At 42.7% G+C, this 18403-nt stretch overlaps 1 protein-coding gene across 2 annotated transcripts in view; it reads right to left on the bottom strand.

The window, feature by feature from the left end:
• The window catches only part of dpysl2b (dihydropyrimidinase like 2b), a 30899-nt gene extending 19015 nt beyond the window's left edge, over positions 1-11884 (bottom strand). The window contains exons 1-2 of one of the 2 annotated variants that reach the window (XM_040156913.1): positions 11542-11884; positions 1704-1792 (exon numbers count right to left, since the gene is read on the bottom strand). In XM_040156913.1, coding sequence (XP_040012847.1) covers positions 1704-1792; positions 11542-11583 — 131 coding nt within the window. In that variant the 5' untranslated portion in view covers positions 11584-11884. Of the gene's footprint in view, positions 1-1703; positions 1793-11209; positions 11417-11541 lie in introns of those variants that run through there. The other variant, XM_040156912.1, reaches the window with a different exon arrangement.
• Positions 11885-18403: the final 6519 nt, after the last annotated feature.

Raw genomic sequence — 18403 nt, 5'->3', positions numbered from 1 at the left:
AGCAGGAATATAGATGTATTTCATGTTAATTTACCCCTAAAGAGAGGTCAGTGGAGTAGAAGTATGAAGAAATTTGTTTTTATGAGTTTTTGTTAGAATTTATTGTCATGCTTTCTTCCCAGGTTTAATTTACAATCAGAAAATAAATGAAAGAAAAAACTATAAGAAAATGAACATACTGTAAGTTACACAAACTAAAAATTAAAATCTGTTTTGAAGAGTTTACAGGTGTAATATAAAGTAAAATAATATATAAGCATATAAATATATAAAGTAAATTAAATTGCATACAAAAACCAATAAGCAAAGAGGCTGTGTAGTGTTTAATTAATTGCCAACATAACAAAGATATGAGCTTTTATATTATATTACCCTGAGCTATAAATTTGTATTTATGGACATTAACATAAACATTTCAAGCCTTTTTTATATCTTTAATTTTATACTTGGTAGATTAATTGATGTGCAAAGTTTAAAATATTATACATTGAATGTATCTAAAACCTGTCAAAAATTAAAGACAACAAATATGATTTGAGAGGAATTTATTGTCTGAGGATACTTTTGATGCAAAGTACAATAGGTTGTGTGTTGTAAGAAGAGTAGGCGTAATAAGATGCAGCTTCAGAAAACTACAGATTTTTTTTCATATAATTACTATATATTATCTTCTACTTTTTTTTACTGGGGTGTACTGATGTCTAGTGCAGTGTTTAATTGCAAGTAAATGCATATTCAAAGTTCAAAAGATTCAAAGTTCATTCTTGCACTTGAAAACAGCAGCTGACCAAAGAAATCTCTCCGATTGATTTGCAGCCTGTGATGGTGCAAACGGACCGACGTTTTGACACTACTGTGTCTTCACAACTCACTTCTCCAAAGAGGGGCATGTTGGGTTAACACAGGTGAACCTGTTGGCCTGCAGAACCACATTTGTCATGTTCCTCTTTTTTGCACTTGATTTTTGAAACTTTAAGATATACTATATCCGTGTTCTGTTGTTTTACAGTGCATTGGGTGTGGCACTTGGACACTGGCTCGGGCAGCTCCCAATCTTGGGTCCATTATCCAATAGATTTGAAATCCTGTTCAACAAATTATCCAGTGAAAAATGTACACCTATTCTAGGATGACAGTGTGGTGTTTGCCTTCCCTCTTTGTCCATTTTAAGGGGCAACATATTAAAGGCTGCAAATCAAGTGTGCTCCAGCCCCTTTTTTCCCCTTGGAAGTTTAATACCCTCCATCTGTGAGGCTCCCGATTCAGACATTTCCATTTCCATAACAACTGGGGAAAGTTATTCTGCTAAGGAAGATTGAGCGATACAATTGAAAGGGCCAGAAGGTCTACTAGATAGACCTTGAAGTGACATTGTCCAACTCCATATGTTGTGGTCTTTTTTGCCAGACTGTTTGTGTAATTACTTACACACTGAAATAAATTCTAATTTCAATAGATTGTCTATTATGGGGCTGCACTGCAGTATGCTGAAGATACAGACTGATGCATTGTTTTAAGTTTGCATGTAATGTCATTGTAGACAAACTATTGTATTTTCAATATTAACACTTCTATTTTATTTTTTAAGTTTGTATTGTCCTAGGAGGAACACATGGACGGATCATGACTTTGTAAACATGATAAAAGGAGGGTTTTTATTCAGCTGTCTTCTCAGCAGCTTAAAGAAAAACTAGTAAACTCACTTGATGACTCCATCCTCCATATAGATGTCAGCACAGAAGGACTGGTCATCGTTCACGATCTTCGCTCCTTTGATCAGGAGACGGTCACTCTGGAAAACAATAAGGGTGATGAGTACCTGCTCATTAAATTGCATTAAGTATTTCATTAGGAGAACTGAAGAAAAGCTGTGGGAACCAGACGCTGCAGATCTAAGCACATACAGACCGCTCTGGGATTTTATAGACGCCTATAAAAATACTCTTATGAAGCCGAGTATCCGATTTGGCCTGATTGGATGCTGGATTAAGAGCATTTGATGAAAGACATTTTGGGAAATGTCACATAAAGGAGTGGATTGGCACTCCCAACAAAATATAAATACTCCAAACCTGTCCAATTTACACAGCGCTCTCTGCTTGGCCTTTTTAGGATGCATTCTGATAAGGAACACATGGCTGAGCAATGTCTTTCTAGTGATACTGGCTTTCTTCGTCTGCACGCACACACAGATACCCATAAACACACCACTCACACTTAAAACTCTCTTAATACTCAGTACTCTAATACATGGACTGGGGCGGGCAATGACACAGAGAACAAAGAGCCGTGATATTTGGATGAGTACCAGGTTTATGTGTGGATGTTTTAACAATGACTCTGTTTATAATGTCAGGAGGGATTAGATAAAGAGGGGGATTTAAAAAGATGCAGTGAGAGAGGAATGAGGAGAGGGAAGGGGAGGAAAGGAGTTAAATAAAAAGAAAGAAAGAAGGAAAGAAAGAAAGAAAGAGATACTGCAGAAACATGGCGGTTGATCTCAGAAGGAGTCTGGAATGAAAACAGTCTGAGTGTATTACGGCAGAAGTGGAGAGTGTGTAATCACACACGCTCCCACACAACCACATTATCTGATTGACCCTGCAATCCACCCCTGGCCTTCTTAAAAAAAATCCAGAACAGGCATCAGAGTTTGGAACCTTAGCTGATTTGTTTTTCTGGACAAGCGTGACCTTGAGCTTCTCTAATGTAAAGGAAAAGTTTGACCTCTTAGGAAATTCGTTCATTCACTCCCTTGTCAAGAGTTAAATGGGAATATTGAGCTGGTTAACTTCGATTAGCACGAAGACTGGAAACAGGGGGAAATAGCTAACCTGGCTCTGTCTTCTGACAACAGAATCTGCCTCCTAGTAGTAGTAGTAACCTACTGGTTAATGCTTTGCTACATAAATGGCAGTAAAAAAGCTGTGTTGGTTTTTCCATAGATTAAACAAACAAGATACCTTTTAGAGCTGCTGGTCGGCCGACTGCTATCTTAAGACAGAGCAAGGCTAGCTGTCCCCCCATTTCCAGTCTTTGTGCTAGGCTCAGTTAGCATGCCGATGGAGGTAGCTTCACGCATAACATGTCACAGAAGTGGTTAATTCAGGGCAGGGCCAAAACACAGGAGCAGAGGAGGCAGGAAGCAAGTTCTACCAGTTACAGACGGAATGTGCATGTAAAACGCACTTTACAAGTTTCGAAAAATGCAGTGAAGCAGCAATGACTGGACATGTCTAGGACAAACTGAAGCATCTCTCACTTGGTTTTTTACGGTGTTGCCTGCCCAAGGTCTCTGTAACAACCAGCATGTGCTATACATGTATGTGAAATAAGAGGAGGTGGTAAACCAACAAAGACTAAAAGCGCACACCACGATTCTGACTTAGGTTACCACAGCTGGAAGGGGATTTTTTTTTTTCTTTTCATCCTCTCATAATAAATTTCTACATGAAAAAAATTGAAACTAATAAAGCATCTTCTGTATTTGGACTTTTCATTTTTTTTTTACATGATATTCATTTTATATCTCTCTGAAGTCCACAGCACTGACTATATAATCATATCAGTTTAATAGTGCAGTTCTTCAGTAGCTATTGAAATGTAAATAACCACGATCTTTAACAAAAGTAGGGGAAGAATTCAGTGGTACAACAATAAAGACGGCAGCCCACCTCCAGACCTCTGTCTTTTTCATATGAATGAGCCTTCGTAATAACAGACATGAGAGAGGACCAATCAGAGCGCGGACCGTGTAATCAATCATCGATGCCTGCTGCTGCCGTGCCTTCTCTCTGTGCGAGGGGGTCTGTACTACCTCCACAGCCTCCCACCCTGAGCCCCTCAACCCCTGTCCCTCCCTCGAGTCACCCCGGCAGCTCGGGCCCTTGGTCCAAAAAGGGAGTGGCAGCTCTGGTCACAGGGACTCCAGCATCCCCGGCTAACAAAGAGTGCTCTGTCTGAGCCGGCCCGGAACACAACTGCCGCTCTGCGAAGGCTCCCAGTCGGAGCCCCGCCCTGCATCACATATAACCAGCACATATACAGCACATATACAACTCTGGACTGCAGGACTCAGCTCTTTGAAATTTGACTTGATGGCTTTTAAAACTCCTGTTTCATTGATCAGTGTGCTGATGTAGAACAACATCATTTTTTTAAATCGCTGCACAACCAGGAGCAGGTGGAATTTGTTTTTCGGTACATGATGAAAACTGCTGTTGTGACATGCTTTTTGTCCGTTTCTTCTATCTGTTTCTATTGTGTTTATGTGTTTCATTCACATGCACCTTGTGGTTTGCTGCTTCTCACACACAAGGACCTCCTGCTTTACTCTGTCTTGTATCATTGTTAATTAAACTCGGCCATTTTTTAATATATTGTGACATTTTCTAACCTAAATAATCAGTCAGAAAAAAATCGACAGACTAATTAAAAGTACTCCACCGACTGAGCTTTACATTTCTATAACATTGTCATACTCATGGAAGCAGCAGAACCAGAGATATTGTCTTTTTTATTCTTCTTCCTTGTCAAAATCTGGTGCCTACGTTACCCACAATCTTCCATCTCATCTTATCTTATCTGTTCTTACTATAGCTGTGGAGTAACAAGAAAAACAAATTCAGGACGTATGTATGTATGTATGTATGTCATAAAGCCTTATGAGATACATACAGTATAGATTGTATGCATGCCATGGACAATCTTAAAGTAGACACACACTTGAGGACTTCAGCTGGCTGCAGCCGGTTCTGGAAAATGCTTTGCAGTTGTCATCTGAAAGGTGTGGCGATGCTCTGACAGTGCTGATGGAACTAATGCAAATAGATCATGTGGTAATCTTCGATCTATGCGGAGCAGACTGCTCTGGTGGAGCGACTGGTTTCGCTCCAGCCCACTGCTGGCCTGTTTTCATCCCAACAACTGCTTTGAAATATGCCGTTACATCATGTGCCTCATCATGACTGTCATTATCACATTACTCACTGGAGTTCGCCAGCAGACTACGGTTCTCGAGTCAACACTCACATTTTCACATAGACCCAAAGTCATGCAAGCCAAAACTGAAAACAAAATTATCTTTTCAGAAACATTCATTTTTGATCCCTTAAGTAGGGCTGGTTTTGGGGGTTCCTCAGTGAGGGAACGGCAGATCATTTGGAAAAATCCCACTAAAAAGGTGTTTTTTTTACTTAAAAAGGTTCAGTTCATTAGTATCAGCTGCAGAACACCCGAGAAAAATTGAGGAAATTAGCAGAACAATTACTTGCCTTGAATCCAGACTTATACAGTATCACCTAATTGCTTTGGAGCTCGTGAGGGGTTGGTGAGTCTGTCTGATTGTACTGGCTCATTGCCAAACATGACAGTGACCTTTTCATCATGGGAACCTCTTACAGCCTCACAAACAGGATGTGGACAAAGCTCAATGGGTTCACTGTTGCTATAGAGCCATGTTTTCATTCCAGACTACAAAACGCAACCGCGCTAATGTACAGTAAATGCCGTGGAAGCTGATGCAGTTTGGTGAGCATAGAGTAAGAAGCCACTGTTTTCAAACACTTTGTACAATGAATCTTTCACTGAGTTCTCTGTTAAGGACATAACTGTCCTTAACCCACAATATCAACCTCCTTTACTTGCGTTTCCTTGGGGCATGTAGAAGCATCGTGGGGGGGAGGGGATGCCTGCATGTATGACTTCGAGGAAAAAATGTGGAATGGAAATAAATGAATCCGTTTTATGTGGGAGCAATAAAAAAAGGTTATCAAGCTAACTCCAACAGCTTAACTTACATCTTCATAATGTTATTTTAATAAAACAGCATTCAATTGAGTTTGTTTTGTTGCTATTGTCATGGTTGGATTAAAGCTGAAGAAGGACTGTTCTAATCCTTGAAACTGAAATAACAGAATTATTTAATTTTTTTTACCACCTGGGGGCAGAGCAATAAGCTGTGAACACAACACTGACATTATATCCCCTTTTAACGTTTATATGGTTAAGGTGTTAATAAGCAGTTGCTAATTTACACCTCCAGCAGACACGGGGCAACCAACATCCACTCTCCTTTAAGCTATGTTTTGGTGTTCTGTGGGAAATATCCGGCTCTTTAATTGCAAAGTCCTCCACCATGTTCACAACCTAGTTCCTAATTTTTCTCTTGTTTGGTGCTGGGCAGGTCACCTGCAGTGGGTTTCCCCCCGAGATCTTTCGCCGAAAACAGCAGCCTGCTGCAGCTGGAAACATCACGGATGAGAGCGGTGAGAGTGAACCACAACAGTAAAGCTGTGGGCTGTAAAACCAAAACAAAACAACGAGTCAAAACAACGAGCTCAAAAACGCTAAAATGCTCCACAGAGCTAAGGAGAACTGCAGATTGAGGGGATAATTCTCCGTGGGTTCATCATTACAAGCGACCCCTTTCGCATCATACACTGTCATCTGACCCATTGTTAGTATAAAAATATTGATTATAGCAAATTATAAACAAACATCTTTATAGCATTAGTGCTAATGCTGAGGGCTGTTTGGCATGAAAGAAACAGACTACTGATAATGGAGTCCGGGAATATTGATTATTCCTCTATTACAGCCAGACAGATCAATCTGTTGTATCATATGGCTCCTGTAAGCTCTCATTATTAAAAACACGTGTAAACAAAGCCACAGAACCACAGATAAAAACTAAAACACTCCACAGAAGGAAAGAGACGCCTTGTGACTGAGAAGACAGAGCTTCGTGAAATCAGAACAAAATAAGCTCGGGCGCGCTGAAAACGTCTGCCAGCGTTTGACGTAACCCAGCAACGTGGTGTGTTGTTGTCCAAATGGAAAATATCCTGGGAACATTTGTGAAGTCAGGTGGAGAATGCTGCCAGGTCAGACATTCTGCACTATGATTTATGTGGGTCCTGGATTATTCAAAAACCAGCCTGCTACCAAAATCATCTCCGTACATGTTCAGACAACTGCTGTAAAAACACAAGTTCAACCTTTTTTTTTTTTTTTTTTTTAAACTTGCACTTTCAAAATGACTGGCAAAACAGGAATTCATCAGATTCCTAGAGGGAAAGTATCTAACTTAACACAGCTTGTAGAAATGCAGCACAAACTGGATACATAAATATATCTGAACAGTGATTTTTTTTTGTGTCTGTTTATAAAACAGATATGTGGACCTTTTGGCAGATTTTACCTTCTTGTACTGGCTCCCATCACCAGAGAAACTCACTTAAAGGCTTCAAATATGTTCCCTCTTTGATTCTGACAAATTCACCTAAAATTCCCTTTTGAGTATCACCTTTACTTAATAAACTTTAATTCTCTTTGATCATGAAATATGGCCTGAATTTTCCATTTAACAATGAAACATTTACATCTTCAATTTTCTTTATTGATCATAAAAATTTCCCTTCCATTAACTACATTAACTTAAATTCTGCCCGAGACTCTGAAAAATCCACTCGCTGACCTCTCGCTGCCGTCTGTGGACGACATAGTGCAGCTGGAGGCACCACGATCCCGCTACAGATACTCGACAGTACTCTCCTTTGTTCGGGTGCTGATTAATGAAAGTTCCCTTTCTGTACAACCACAGACAAACACACACACTGCGCGCTTCCTCGGACTTCTGACTTTATGAATGGGGGAATTCGGAATGATACTGAGCGCGAGCAAGGCAGAGTCAGTGGGTGGGTGATTTGGACCCCAGCGTGCTGTGTGTGATGTGTGAACAGACAGCGCCCCGGGCTGCTGTGCACTGTGTGATAACAGCATTAACAGGCTGAAGCCACCTTAGATGTAACTATACATACACACACACACACTGAGCTGCCACCGGGGGAAACTACTGTACTACAGGTATACTAGCAGACTGCCTAATGATCTCTCATCCTCTGAGGACTGTAGTCACAGAGACTTTAATCCAGGACAGTCTTATTATAGCCTCAGTCTATTTTTACCCTCCTTTAACTTCGTACATCATGTCGCCTTTAGTTTACCAAAACATCAATTGTGTTGTTGCTGCTTCAAAGCAAGTGAAGACAAACTGCTCTTTTCAGGAGAAAAAATAACTTGACCCGCTGACTCCATTAATTGTTTATTATTTATCAAGCAAAAATGCCAGAGACTCTCTGGTTCCAGCTTCAAAATTGTGAGGAATTTATGCTCTTCTCTGTTTTATGTCATTTCTGCAGTTAATTTTTGAAATTAACGTTTCCAGAGTCCAACGTGATGTCGTCAAATATGAGGCCAAAAAACAAAGATATTCAATTTACGATGATAGAAAACAGGTAAAAACAGCAAATTTGCACATTTGAAAAATCTAGAACCAGAAAATGTTTGGCTTTTTTACTTGATAAATGGTTTAAATGACTAATCAGGGATCAAAATTGTTGATCAACTCGACCATTTTTTGAATATTTTGTTCCGGCACTAAAATTGTAAACTGAATACTTTGGGGTTTTTGGAGTCTTTGTCAGACAAACAAAGCAATTTGAACACGACAGCTCTTGGAGATGGAGATGGACTTTTTTTCCAGCTATTTTTGGACATTTCAAAGAGTAAAAGATTAATTGATTAGTTGTAAAAGTAATCATTATTTGCAGGCCTACTTGCTCATGAGCTCTGCTCTGGTTTAGCTGTATGAATCGGGAATTTGGAGAAATTTCAGGAGTCACAGGGAAGCTCCGATCCCAGGTGGTGAACTTGCGGAGGTTCATTCATATTTGATGAGAGCCGCCTTAAGCACTGCTGTGCCTGTCCCGCTGACCCGACTCCATCTGGCCAAGACAGACCAGTCGGCCCTAACGTCGTATGGACATCACGGTCCACCCTTGACAAATGGGGAGAGAGTAGGACGGATTAAGTCTGCATTATATTACATCTAAGCTCGCAATTTGATTGGTCCCTATAAAAAGGCACGGATCACACAGTGTTTCTTTGTCAGTGCTGCGGCCTTAGCTGTTTAGTTTTTATTCAATTTAACCTCATTCATTTCCCCTCCAGCTTCTGTTTGGCTTAACAAACACATCGACTCCCTCACACTGACTCCTGCTCTGTGAGGCAGCCCAGCGGGAACTGAAGTAGGTTTGTTACCTGAGGCTCACAGGAGCGGCTGGACAAATGAAATCCATGACGTGACTAAAAGACACTATTCAGCAGCTACAGTCCCTGCCAAGACATTTATCACGCTCCTCCCTGATACGATTGTGTACTGCTGCATGACTGAGACAAGTGTGTGGAAATATGATGTAGATCCAAAATTCTTCAGAAAAAAATCTGTGTTGGAGAGAAGTCGGCTGTGTCTTTGACCGGCTTGTTCTCCCATGCACTGTTCAAGAATAGGCAGTCTATCCATTTAGGTCTGACTCCAGCTCCTGCTAATCCTCTGATCTCTCCACCAACTGGCTGCTGCATCTCGAGCGCTCTCCCTCGAGAGCGGACGAGTTCAGGGGAAAAGAATTCACCTGAAAGGTTGCCTGTTTTCACCGGTGACACCACGATATCAACACGGTCCAAAATATGTTTCGAGTTATTTTGTTATTATCGTATGACTTTTTTAACATCCCTTGCCCTTTACAAACAATTGAAATATGCATTACTTTTAGAGTGATTCTGTTAAAACGTAGGTGATACAGCACCGTTTTCTCATTACTTTCCCTCTGCCTGAAACAAGTGACTTTTTAGAATTTTTCCAAATGCATCATTATTGAGATAAACCTCAGGTTGTGTTTCAACATGTCTTCTTCTAGCAGTATGCATAACAGGGCTGCACCTAATGACTACTTTCATTAGCGAACCATCTGCTGATTATTTGCTGACTAACTGATTAGTTGTTTAGTCCTTGGAGTGTCAAAAAAAAGCGAACAAATGCACTTCACAAGTTTGAGCCAAAGGTAACAAATAAAAGCAACGGTCGAACACCTGAAGATATCCAACTTACAAAGATATAGAACAGAGAAAAAGCAGCAAATCCTCACATTTGAGAAGCTGGAACCAGATTGGTTGGAACTTTCACTTAACCTGTCTACATGAGGTGTACGAGGTGTGGGACGGATGGAGTAGTTTAGGCCTCCTTTAATAGAGTATGAATAGGAATGAATGGATTTAAAGACGATGGGCCCCTGGGCACAGATGCCTAAAGGGCTCCTCATCCCCACCGGCCAACCCCACCCACATCGTGCAAGTGTCCTGGTGATAAATTCTTCGACATGACTTCATCGGAGTGAAGATGTTTTTCAGAAGTAATTTTGACTGAGCTGAGTCAAATGTTAACATCAGCAGATTCACACACGAGGCTCTGGCTTAGGAGTGCTCTGACCCCTTTGGCCCCCCTGGGCCTGTTCCCGGTAGACCCCTTATATAATGAGTACAAGCCAAAGATTAACTCAGTAATGCATTTTTTTTTTTAACTGCACAAAGCATTTACTCACATCAGACTGAAAGCTAGGAATAAGACATGCAACAAGCATCTGAGATCTGCTTAAAAGAACCGCACAGCTCCATCCCTGCGTCTATCTTCATGTCCTGAGCCATTCTGGACATTTTTAACCCAATTATTTCACTTTACCGACAAGACAGTGACCTCCTTCCTGACCAGCTCTGCCTACAAGCATCTTCCCTTCATTACACAGCTGAGAGAGAGAAACATGGAAGGAAATGGGACCCACTGTCCCCTCCCTTCCCCTGGCTCCCCTCCCTTCCCCTCCCTATTCTCTACTTTCCATTGAACCACCACCACCACCACCACCACCATCCCTGCAGCTCCGCTGTGAATTCAGGGAAACAATCTGCCCCACGGTGACACAGTTAAAGTGTCCTTAAATGCTTCTAAAAATAAGATTTAAAAAAAAAAAAAACCGAAGCCTGTTTTTCCAAAGTGAAAGGAGAGCTTGAGAAAAAAAAAGAAAAAAAATTCCAGCACTGAGCTTTACAGCGGATGCGGGGAAAGCATTTGCCCCGCCAGTTGGTGTGCACTGATACCCGGCCACCAGACACACCGCCTAACAAAGAGCACCGGCGTGAAATCTCAACTGCCATGCAACACCGCGGACAAAGGAACGGCGGCTCGAGTGCGACTCTGCGGCCGAGAGAAATATCTGTGGGCGAAGCGTAGGCTCGGTTCGCTGGGAGCTGAGCACTTGTCGCGAAGATGCTGCATAATAAAAAAAATAAATAAATAAATAAATAAAAAAAATCTCACATTCTTCAGCCTCGCCACACTGCCCGGGGTCCTCGGCGATTTGTCGACCCCAACGTGCATTCAAGTCCCGGGGAGGCAGATTTTCCACAATAAAGCCGAAACGCATCTGCAGAACGCATTCAAGGGAGCGACTCGCGTGGTCATGTCCGCCAACTCTGATTCGTCGAGCCGGGCAGCGGCGCAGGCACCATGCCGCCCCGCTGACATCCTGCACCCGCACTCGCAGGCCCGCACGAGCCGACACCGGACACCGGACCGGATTTACGCTCAGCTACTTCAACCTTAAACCACCCCCCCCACCCACACCCCCCCCCCCCCCGCACGACACTCACCGTGATGCGGGGGATGTTCTTCTTGCCCTGATAGCCAGACATCTTCTCCGGTGGTTCGCCTTGCGCTGCGCCGTGGACCGCTATCAATGCAACGGGGATGTGCGGATTACTGCCGGCCGAAACGAGGGGGGAGGAGGAGGAGGATGAAGACGCCGGGGTGGGTCGCAGTGGGTCCTCGGGAGGCCACAAATGTACGGAATCAAACTACCTCTCAACTCCAGATCGCGTCCTGGCAGCCTCCCGGTCTCCGCCGATGCACCAAAAGCTTTCCTTCCCAGACGGAGTCAGACAAGAGGGGAGGGAGGGACCACTCGTGAGCCTCTTCCCCATAAAAGAACCCCACGGAGCATGCGCAGAGCCTCGCCCTGCTCCATTGACAGGAGAGAGCCACTAATGCCATCAATTGCTCTCTTTGGATTAGTGAAGGCACAGTGCACCGACTGAACAAATGAAGAAAAACACCCAGCAGCCATCTTAACTCTCGCCACCTCATCCGCTGTCTCGTCCAAATCTGAATCTGAATCTGAACCCGAGCAGGTAAAATCTCCAGCCGGTGCACGGGCTGAGATCGCTCCACCTTTGTGCAGCTCTAATAAACTAGTTCCCACCATTTGCTCGGATGACTCCTGACGCTGGCGATTTCGTGATGTGACTAGAAACAATAAGCGATGCTTGCTGGGCTCAGGGTGGCCCGCTTGTGATGGAGACGAAGGGATTCGTCTTTTGATCTATGTCAAATCAAACTGACTCGCACTGATGGGAACTTGTTTTCCATTCGTTGTAAGGAGCCAGTGTGGTATTTGGCTTGTGTTGAAATAACAGGATGGGTGCCCCAGTTCTGCTCACAGGAGACGGGATTAAATCAGACTTGAGAAGAGCTAACTTATGAGTGAATGAAATTCAATATCCCAATAATATCCCCCTGTTTAATGGACTTGACCTTTGCTCCAATAGCAGATTATGTACAACTGCAAGGTTTGGGGGTTTGTTTTTGTTTTTTGACCCATTTTGAGCGAGACTATATACTTTTGCTTTCTTTTTCTTTTACTTGTGTGATTAAAGAACAAAACAAAACACTGAAATGTTTCTCTGTGCCACGCTAGAAGATAGAGTAACTTTAGTAAGTTTGCAAATATTAGCCAAAACCACCACGCCAGGTAAGGCTGTACCCTTGAGTGTGCTGCCTTGAGAAAAAAGGCTGCATTTTAACTTCTTACGTATTCAGCTCTCCATTTGTTGCTTCTTCTTTTCAAATACCTGAGTGTGCTTATTTTCAGAAAACATATAGTCTGGCTTTAAGGGGGCTTTTTAAACACTCTGATACAAGTAAAGTCATACAACTTAAGTCAGAGCACAAAAGTGTTAGCATCAAAATATGCTTAAATTAGCAAAAGTACTCATAATGCAGAATGGGCCATTTTGGAACGATGTATTTTATACTTTTGTCTTATAATAATTGATTCATTAATGAGTAAAGGTGTGGCCAATAAGTTGAAATTAGTCCTATCGTAAGCTATAATAAAACATCATAATTTCGTTGTTGACTATATTTTGTGTTATTAACGTGAATCTGCAAGGTAGCTAAAGTTGTCAAATAAATGTAGTGGAGTAGAAGTAGGAAGTAGCAGAAAATGGAAGTATTCGAACAAATGACAAATACCTGAAAACTGTACTTAAGTACAGTACTCCAGTACTGTACTTGTACTCGAGTACACCATGCACACATGGTGGAGGACCCCTGTGGCAGGGTCTGGTTTACAAGTAACTAAGTACTTAGTTACTTTCCACCACTGCAGTCTGCTAATGACCCTTTTTTTTTTTTTTTTTTTTTAAATCAAGCATGGTCCTAAGATTTCAGCTAGCATTTAAACATCCCATCATTTAATCGCATCTCTCTTCTCCTTGATATGCAGGAACAAATCGGTTAATTCCATATGTATATTCTTGTATCAGAGAGGAGGAGAGCGCACTACTAGCCGTATGTAAGATGTAAGTAGATATAGGAGGTAAGAGAATAAGGAGTGGATTGTGTGGCTAATGCTTCCAGTCAATATGTAACATGATACCAGGCTCAATGCCACTGCCCAAAGCTTTTAACAGCATCCTGAATGCTTAAATATTAAGCAAAGGAAGCACAGAGACTGTCAGTGACGCGGTTTGCCACCCAACTGCACAACCTGGGTCATAACTTGGGCCGGCAGGAGGAAAAAGTTGAAAGATTTTCCTGCAAGTCATGCAAGTCGGAGCTGCCGTCCCTTCTCCATCAGCTCCACACCCTCGGTTCTGCTGTCAAAGAGCTTAAGTGCAGCAGCACAGCAATGCTGCAGCCACGCATTACATCATGAAAGCATCCAACCTTGTGTGTTCACATGTGTGCGTTTTATTTATAACCGGGCAGGGGCGACGGACCCGTTCACCTTTTTTTTGCAGTTCTTCTCTCAATTCAGGCCCGTTGAGGCTGAGTTAGCAGGTGTTCACAGTTCTCAAGGACACTGTGCTGTGCAGCAGAGAGAGGAGAAATCAACCCTGGGAGCTCTAACTAACAGGAGCCACTCCCTCTGGCAGCTCTGCATGGTGGGCCCTCCATCGAGTCTTTTACCTCGCACTGCTTTCTGGGACATGTAGTCTGGGCAAGTTGTCTGGTATACACAGGCTGTAAGCTTAAACAAACTCAAATGAGTTGCGGGGGCTGTAATTGAAACATTTTTGGGTGAAATATGGCGCAGGTCTGTGCAAAGATCAGAGCGGTGGCTGAGAGAAATTACCGATGGAGAGAGAGAGACAGGTTGAGAGACAGGGGTATAAAATATATACGCCATGAGCATGCGAAATACCAGAAAATTACCCTTTTATCGTCCAGATTCTGTAGAGCTTCTTTCCCGGTGCTCTCCCTTATCTCCACCTTCCTCGGCTGGGAGATGTCGGTCTGCCGGTCAATGACTCGCCGGTCACTCCTGCCCCTGCACGCCGAGAGCGCATCGAAGTCCAGCGTCTTGTTGTCCGAGGAGCCTTCCACCGGGCAGAACATGCCACAGAATTTCTGCCGGGGCCTGGCGGGGCTGTCGGAGCCCATGCTCTTGAAGAATGCTGGCACTTCCCCGTCGGTCGACATGCCTACAGCAGGCGGGGGAGCTGTGAGGTTTCCCGGGGTGTAGCTGCACAGATGCTCTGTCTCAGCTTCTTGTATTTTAGTTGTTGGTTTTTTTGTAGTTGTTGTTTTGGGGGGGGGGTTTTCAGCTCCGCACGCCTGGACAGCCACCGCCTTTTGCCGGTTCTCAAGCGCAGGTGGTCGCACTGTGACAAAAGCGCAAACAAATCTGTAAGGCTAATGCTGCATGAAAACACTCCCACTGTAGAGAGAGAGAATGCACTATCAATCTACGTGATATTGTCTGATGTTAGGTCCAGGATACGAGGAGATCCTCTGTTTCCCTAGCCTACGGTCAGCAAACACTTTTGATTTGCTTACTCATGAGACTAAATTAGCTTCTAGCCTAGAGCCCGTATCCTGGTGCCAGTTCTAAGTCAGCATAAGAGGCAGAGACCTACAGCCGGGCTTTGTCAAAATAAAGACCCAATGGGCTGTGGGAGGAGGATGTTTCCCGTCGAGGGTTTACCTGTAGCCTGTCTGAACCCGCGCAGAGACTGTGGTGCGGTGCCAGGAGCGCATCAGGTCTGACTGTCCGGAAATGATGGGTCCTTTATTGTCCAAAGTAAAGACTTGTTCTCCAGAGCCCTAATGCATCAGGCTAACTGTGACCTGCCTGCCAGTGAGTTTGAAAGCTGTGTAATCCAATAACTTAAACATGTCGGGGGCTGTATGTCTCTCTGCAGGGCGTTTCTGGCAGAAGTTTGGAGGTCAAGAGGCGATCAGCACCATGGAGAGTTCCCCAAAGTCACACCCAGCCCAACAATGCAGGGCGCTGTCCCTTCAGCACCACACCCTGGGCTCCCACACTCACATGCCGATCAGTGTTTCACTCTTAGTTTAGTTATTCTTACCCTGAGTTCCAGCGGCAGGGCTCACTAGCAGCTGTCACGAATATCTGCTAGGAGGAGAAACCGCCAGTCGGTTACATAGTGTGAAACGACATGGGAACATGTTTCTGTTCTCTAATTTGAAGATCTAATAGTGAATTGCTTATATGCAAAATTATTTTGAGTTAATTATCTATTTAAGTATTTATTATATTCGTTTTTAGTTTGTTTCTACCACTTTGTGATAGGCTAAGGCATCTTGGCTGCAGCTGCAAAATGTAGTAAGTCATTAAAGCCCCTCAAAACTTAATCGTCGCTCAGTAACATGTCGTATTTGCCTCTAAAAAGAAACAAAGTACAAAAAAAAACATGTGAAGTTATTGTTGATTAAAAGTTTATCACTCAGAAACTCAGCTAATGCTGAAAACCAGAGATATGTAATATTAACTTGCTGTCTCGGTGAAGCTTCTCATTTCAGGTGCGGCTGTGGAACCATGGCATCAGGGTTATATCTGTTTGGGCTTGGATACTAAAAAAAAAAAAAGGACAGAATGGAGTTTGAAGGACGTGCATTTACCAGGCATTGACAGTCAAGTTAAAAGATGCCAAGAATTGCATTATGGGAAATGTAGGATCCAGTGTTTTTGGAGCTTGAACCATACACTAAGGAATAAAATGTAGTCCACCAATTTGAAATGCAATAGTAAATCGCTGGGGGGGGGGCACTTTAAATCTACCATTGCTGCTGTAATCAACACAGGTCAAAAATTATATTAGTCTCATATGTAATAAAAATAATGCTACTACTAATAATAATAATGCATTTCACTCAATGCTGTCATATAGCAGAGTAATGTGTGACGGAATTTTTACTTTTTTTCCTTCGTTATTAGGTCTTTAGGCCTCTATGTAGTACTAGGACTAGGCCATGCTCCTCCACACCGCTGACACTTCATTGTTTACCTCTAGCATAGCTGTTTAGACACATCTGCTCATTCCCCATCAGCAGTGGCCATAGCAACCAAGGGCCCTCAGAAGATGAGACAGACAGGGGGACCGGTGGAGGGGTGAACAGCCAAGATAAGCAGCCATTGCCTTAGGCGCTGGCCATTCGGTTACACGAGTTCTGCCTTAGTAAGACAAAAGCATTGAACGCGAGTTACGTAAAATGTGAGGTCATGTTTAGGGTTAGGTACCCAATAGAATCTTCACATAGCTGTATATTTAGGTGACGTGATTCGATGAAGAGTGACCTGATTTGGATCTGTAGTCTATTGCCACGTGAGTGTGTTTGGGTTTCAATACGCCCAGCTTGGAGCAGCCTTCCGATTTGGTGCAGCCTTACACCGGTTAACTTGTTTACATTTGTATCGCTCATCACTTTTCTCCTTGAGACATCAAGCCTCAAATAAATCATCTGCCTGAGACATCTGAACATCTCCCGAAAACGTCTTCCTTCAGCTCACAAGATTTCTGTCACATAATGCGCCTATATACAGTACATCTGCAGCCACGCTCCTATACCATACAGTTACAGTATACTACATGTTGGATGTATATTCATGTGTATGTAGAGTGGGGTTTTTTATTATTTTCTGCACACACGTGTGTTTTTAACTACAAATCAATCCCTAAATTATTCTTAAAGCTTGTCATTCTCACGCCCTCTGTTGCACCACTTTAATTATCAAGCACACATTGTGAGCACATTGTCAATGCATCATAGGCAGATCAGAAAATATAATATATCAACATGTATTATGAATATCCTGTGAAAATGTCATGTGACTGTTACAGGGATCTTATTACTGTATTTATTTGTTTTTAAGCCCTACGATGTCAGAATAACATCCTGTAGCATCAGAAAATGTCCCTACAATATTAGATCAGAAAATCTAATAAGCTATAATGTGTCTTTTGTTGTATTTCAACTCTTATTTAACAAAGAAAAAATGTCTCCTGGCCGAGAAGACAACAACAACAACAACAACAAAATAGAACAAAAAACACAACAGGCCATGAATATCACCCTATACAAAGGTGTGATGGGGACATTAAGATGTTGGAAGCCTCGCAACCACTGAGACCTGGACATATAACATTATCATATCAGGAATTTTATCAATTATACGTTTTGGGAAATCTGCCACAATCTGCCAATGTAAGTAAGTAAAGTCCCATGGACAGATCAATTCAGAAGAGCTATGACAACCAATAAAATCCTCTGTCCTATTCACATTTACCTTCATGAATTTACCATGTTGCTCAGAGTAAACTTAGATTGTCATCTTAAGCGATGGGCATCTGCATCAATTATGGTTTGCACGGACATTTTTTAAATTTTGAATTGAGCTTTAAAGAGAATAGATGGCTGTGAGGTATAAATAAATCAGTGCTGAATTGAGATCAATAAGAACAGGCAGTAACAACTTACTCTAACACACATTGTTGACTCCTGACTTACATTATAACAGACAAAAGATCTCTTGCACAAATGGAAAACATTTTAACACTGAGTCCATGTCAGCCCAGTTTCCATAACAACTTGGTGGGCAGCAAATGGCTTTGTTGCTACTATTTCCTCTCCCTAGGGCTGTGAGGGCCGCTGTATGTTTGTGTGTGTGTGTGTGTGTGTGTGTGTGTGTGTGTGTGTGTGTGTGTGTGTGTGTGGGTGGGTGGGTGTCTGGAGGAGAGGTCGACAAAGTCTCTTGTCTGAAGGTCAAAGTTGCGGCCACACCCAAAGGCCAACACAGTGCACTGACCCCCTCTCCCCACCCACCGCCGCCACTTCTTGGTGAACTGTCCTTCCACAAAACAAAATAAACATCCCGAGCAGAGACAAGGGGGAGTGTCAGATAATTAGAGGGGAAAGTTGGCAGCGTGC

The sequence above is a fragment of the Xiphias gladius genome, chromosome 20, assembly GCF_016859285.1.
Source record: "Xiphias gladius isolate SHS-SW01 ecotype Sanya breed wild chromosome 20, ASM1685928v1, whole genome shotgun sequence".
NCBI lineage: Eukaryota > Metazoa > Chordata > Actinopteri > Istiophoriformes > Xiphiidae > Xiphias > Xiphias gladius.
Note: the sequence above shows the minus strand (reverse complement) of the source record. Positions and strands in the feature narration are given on the sequence as shown.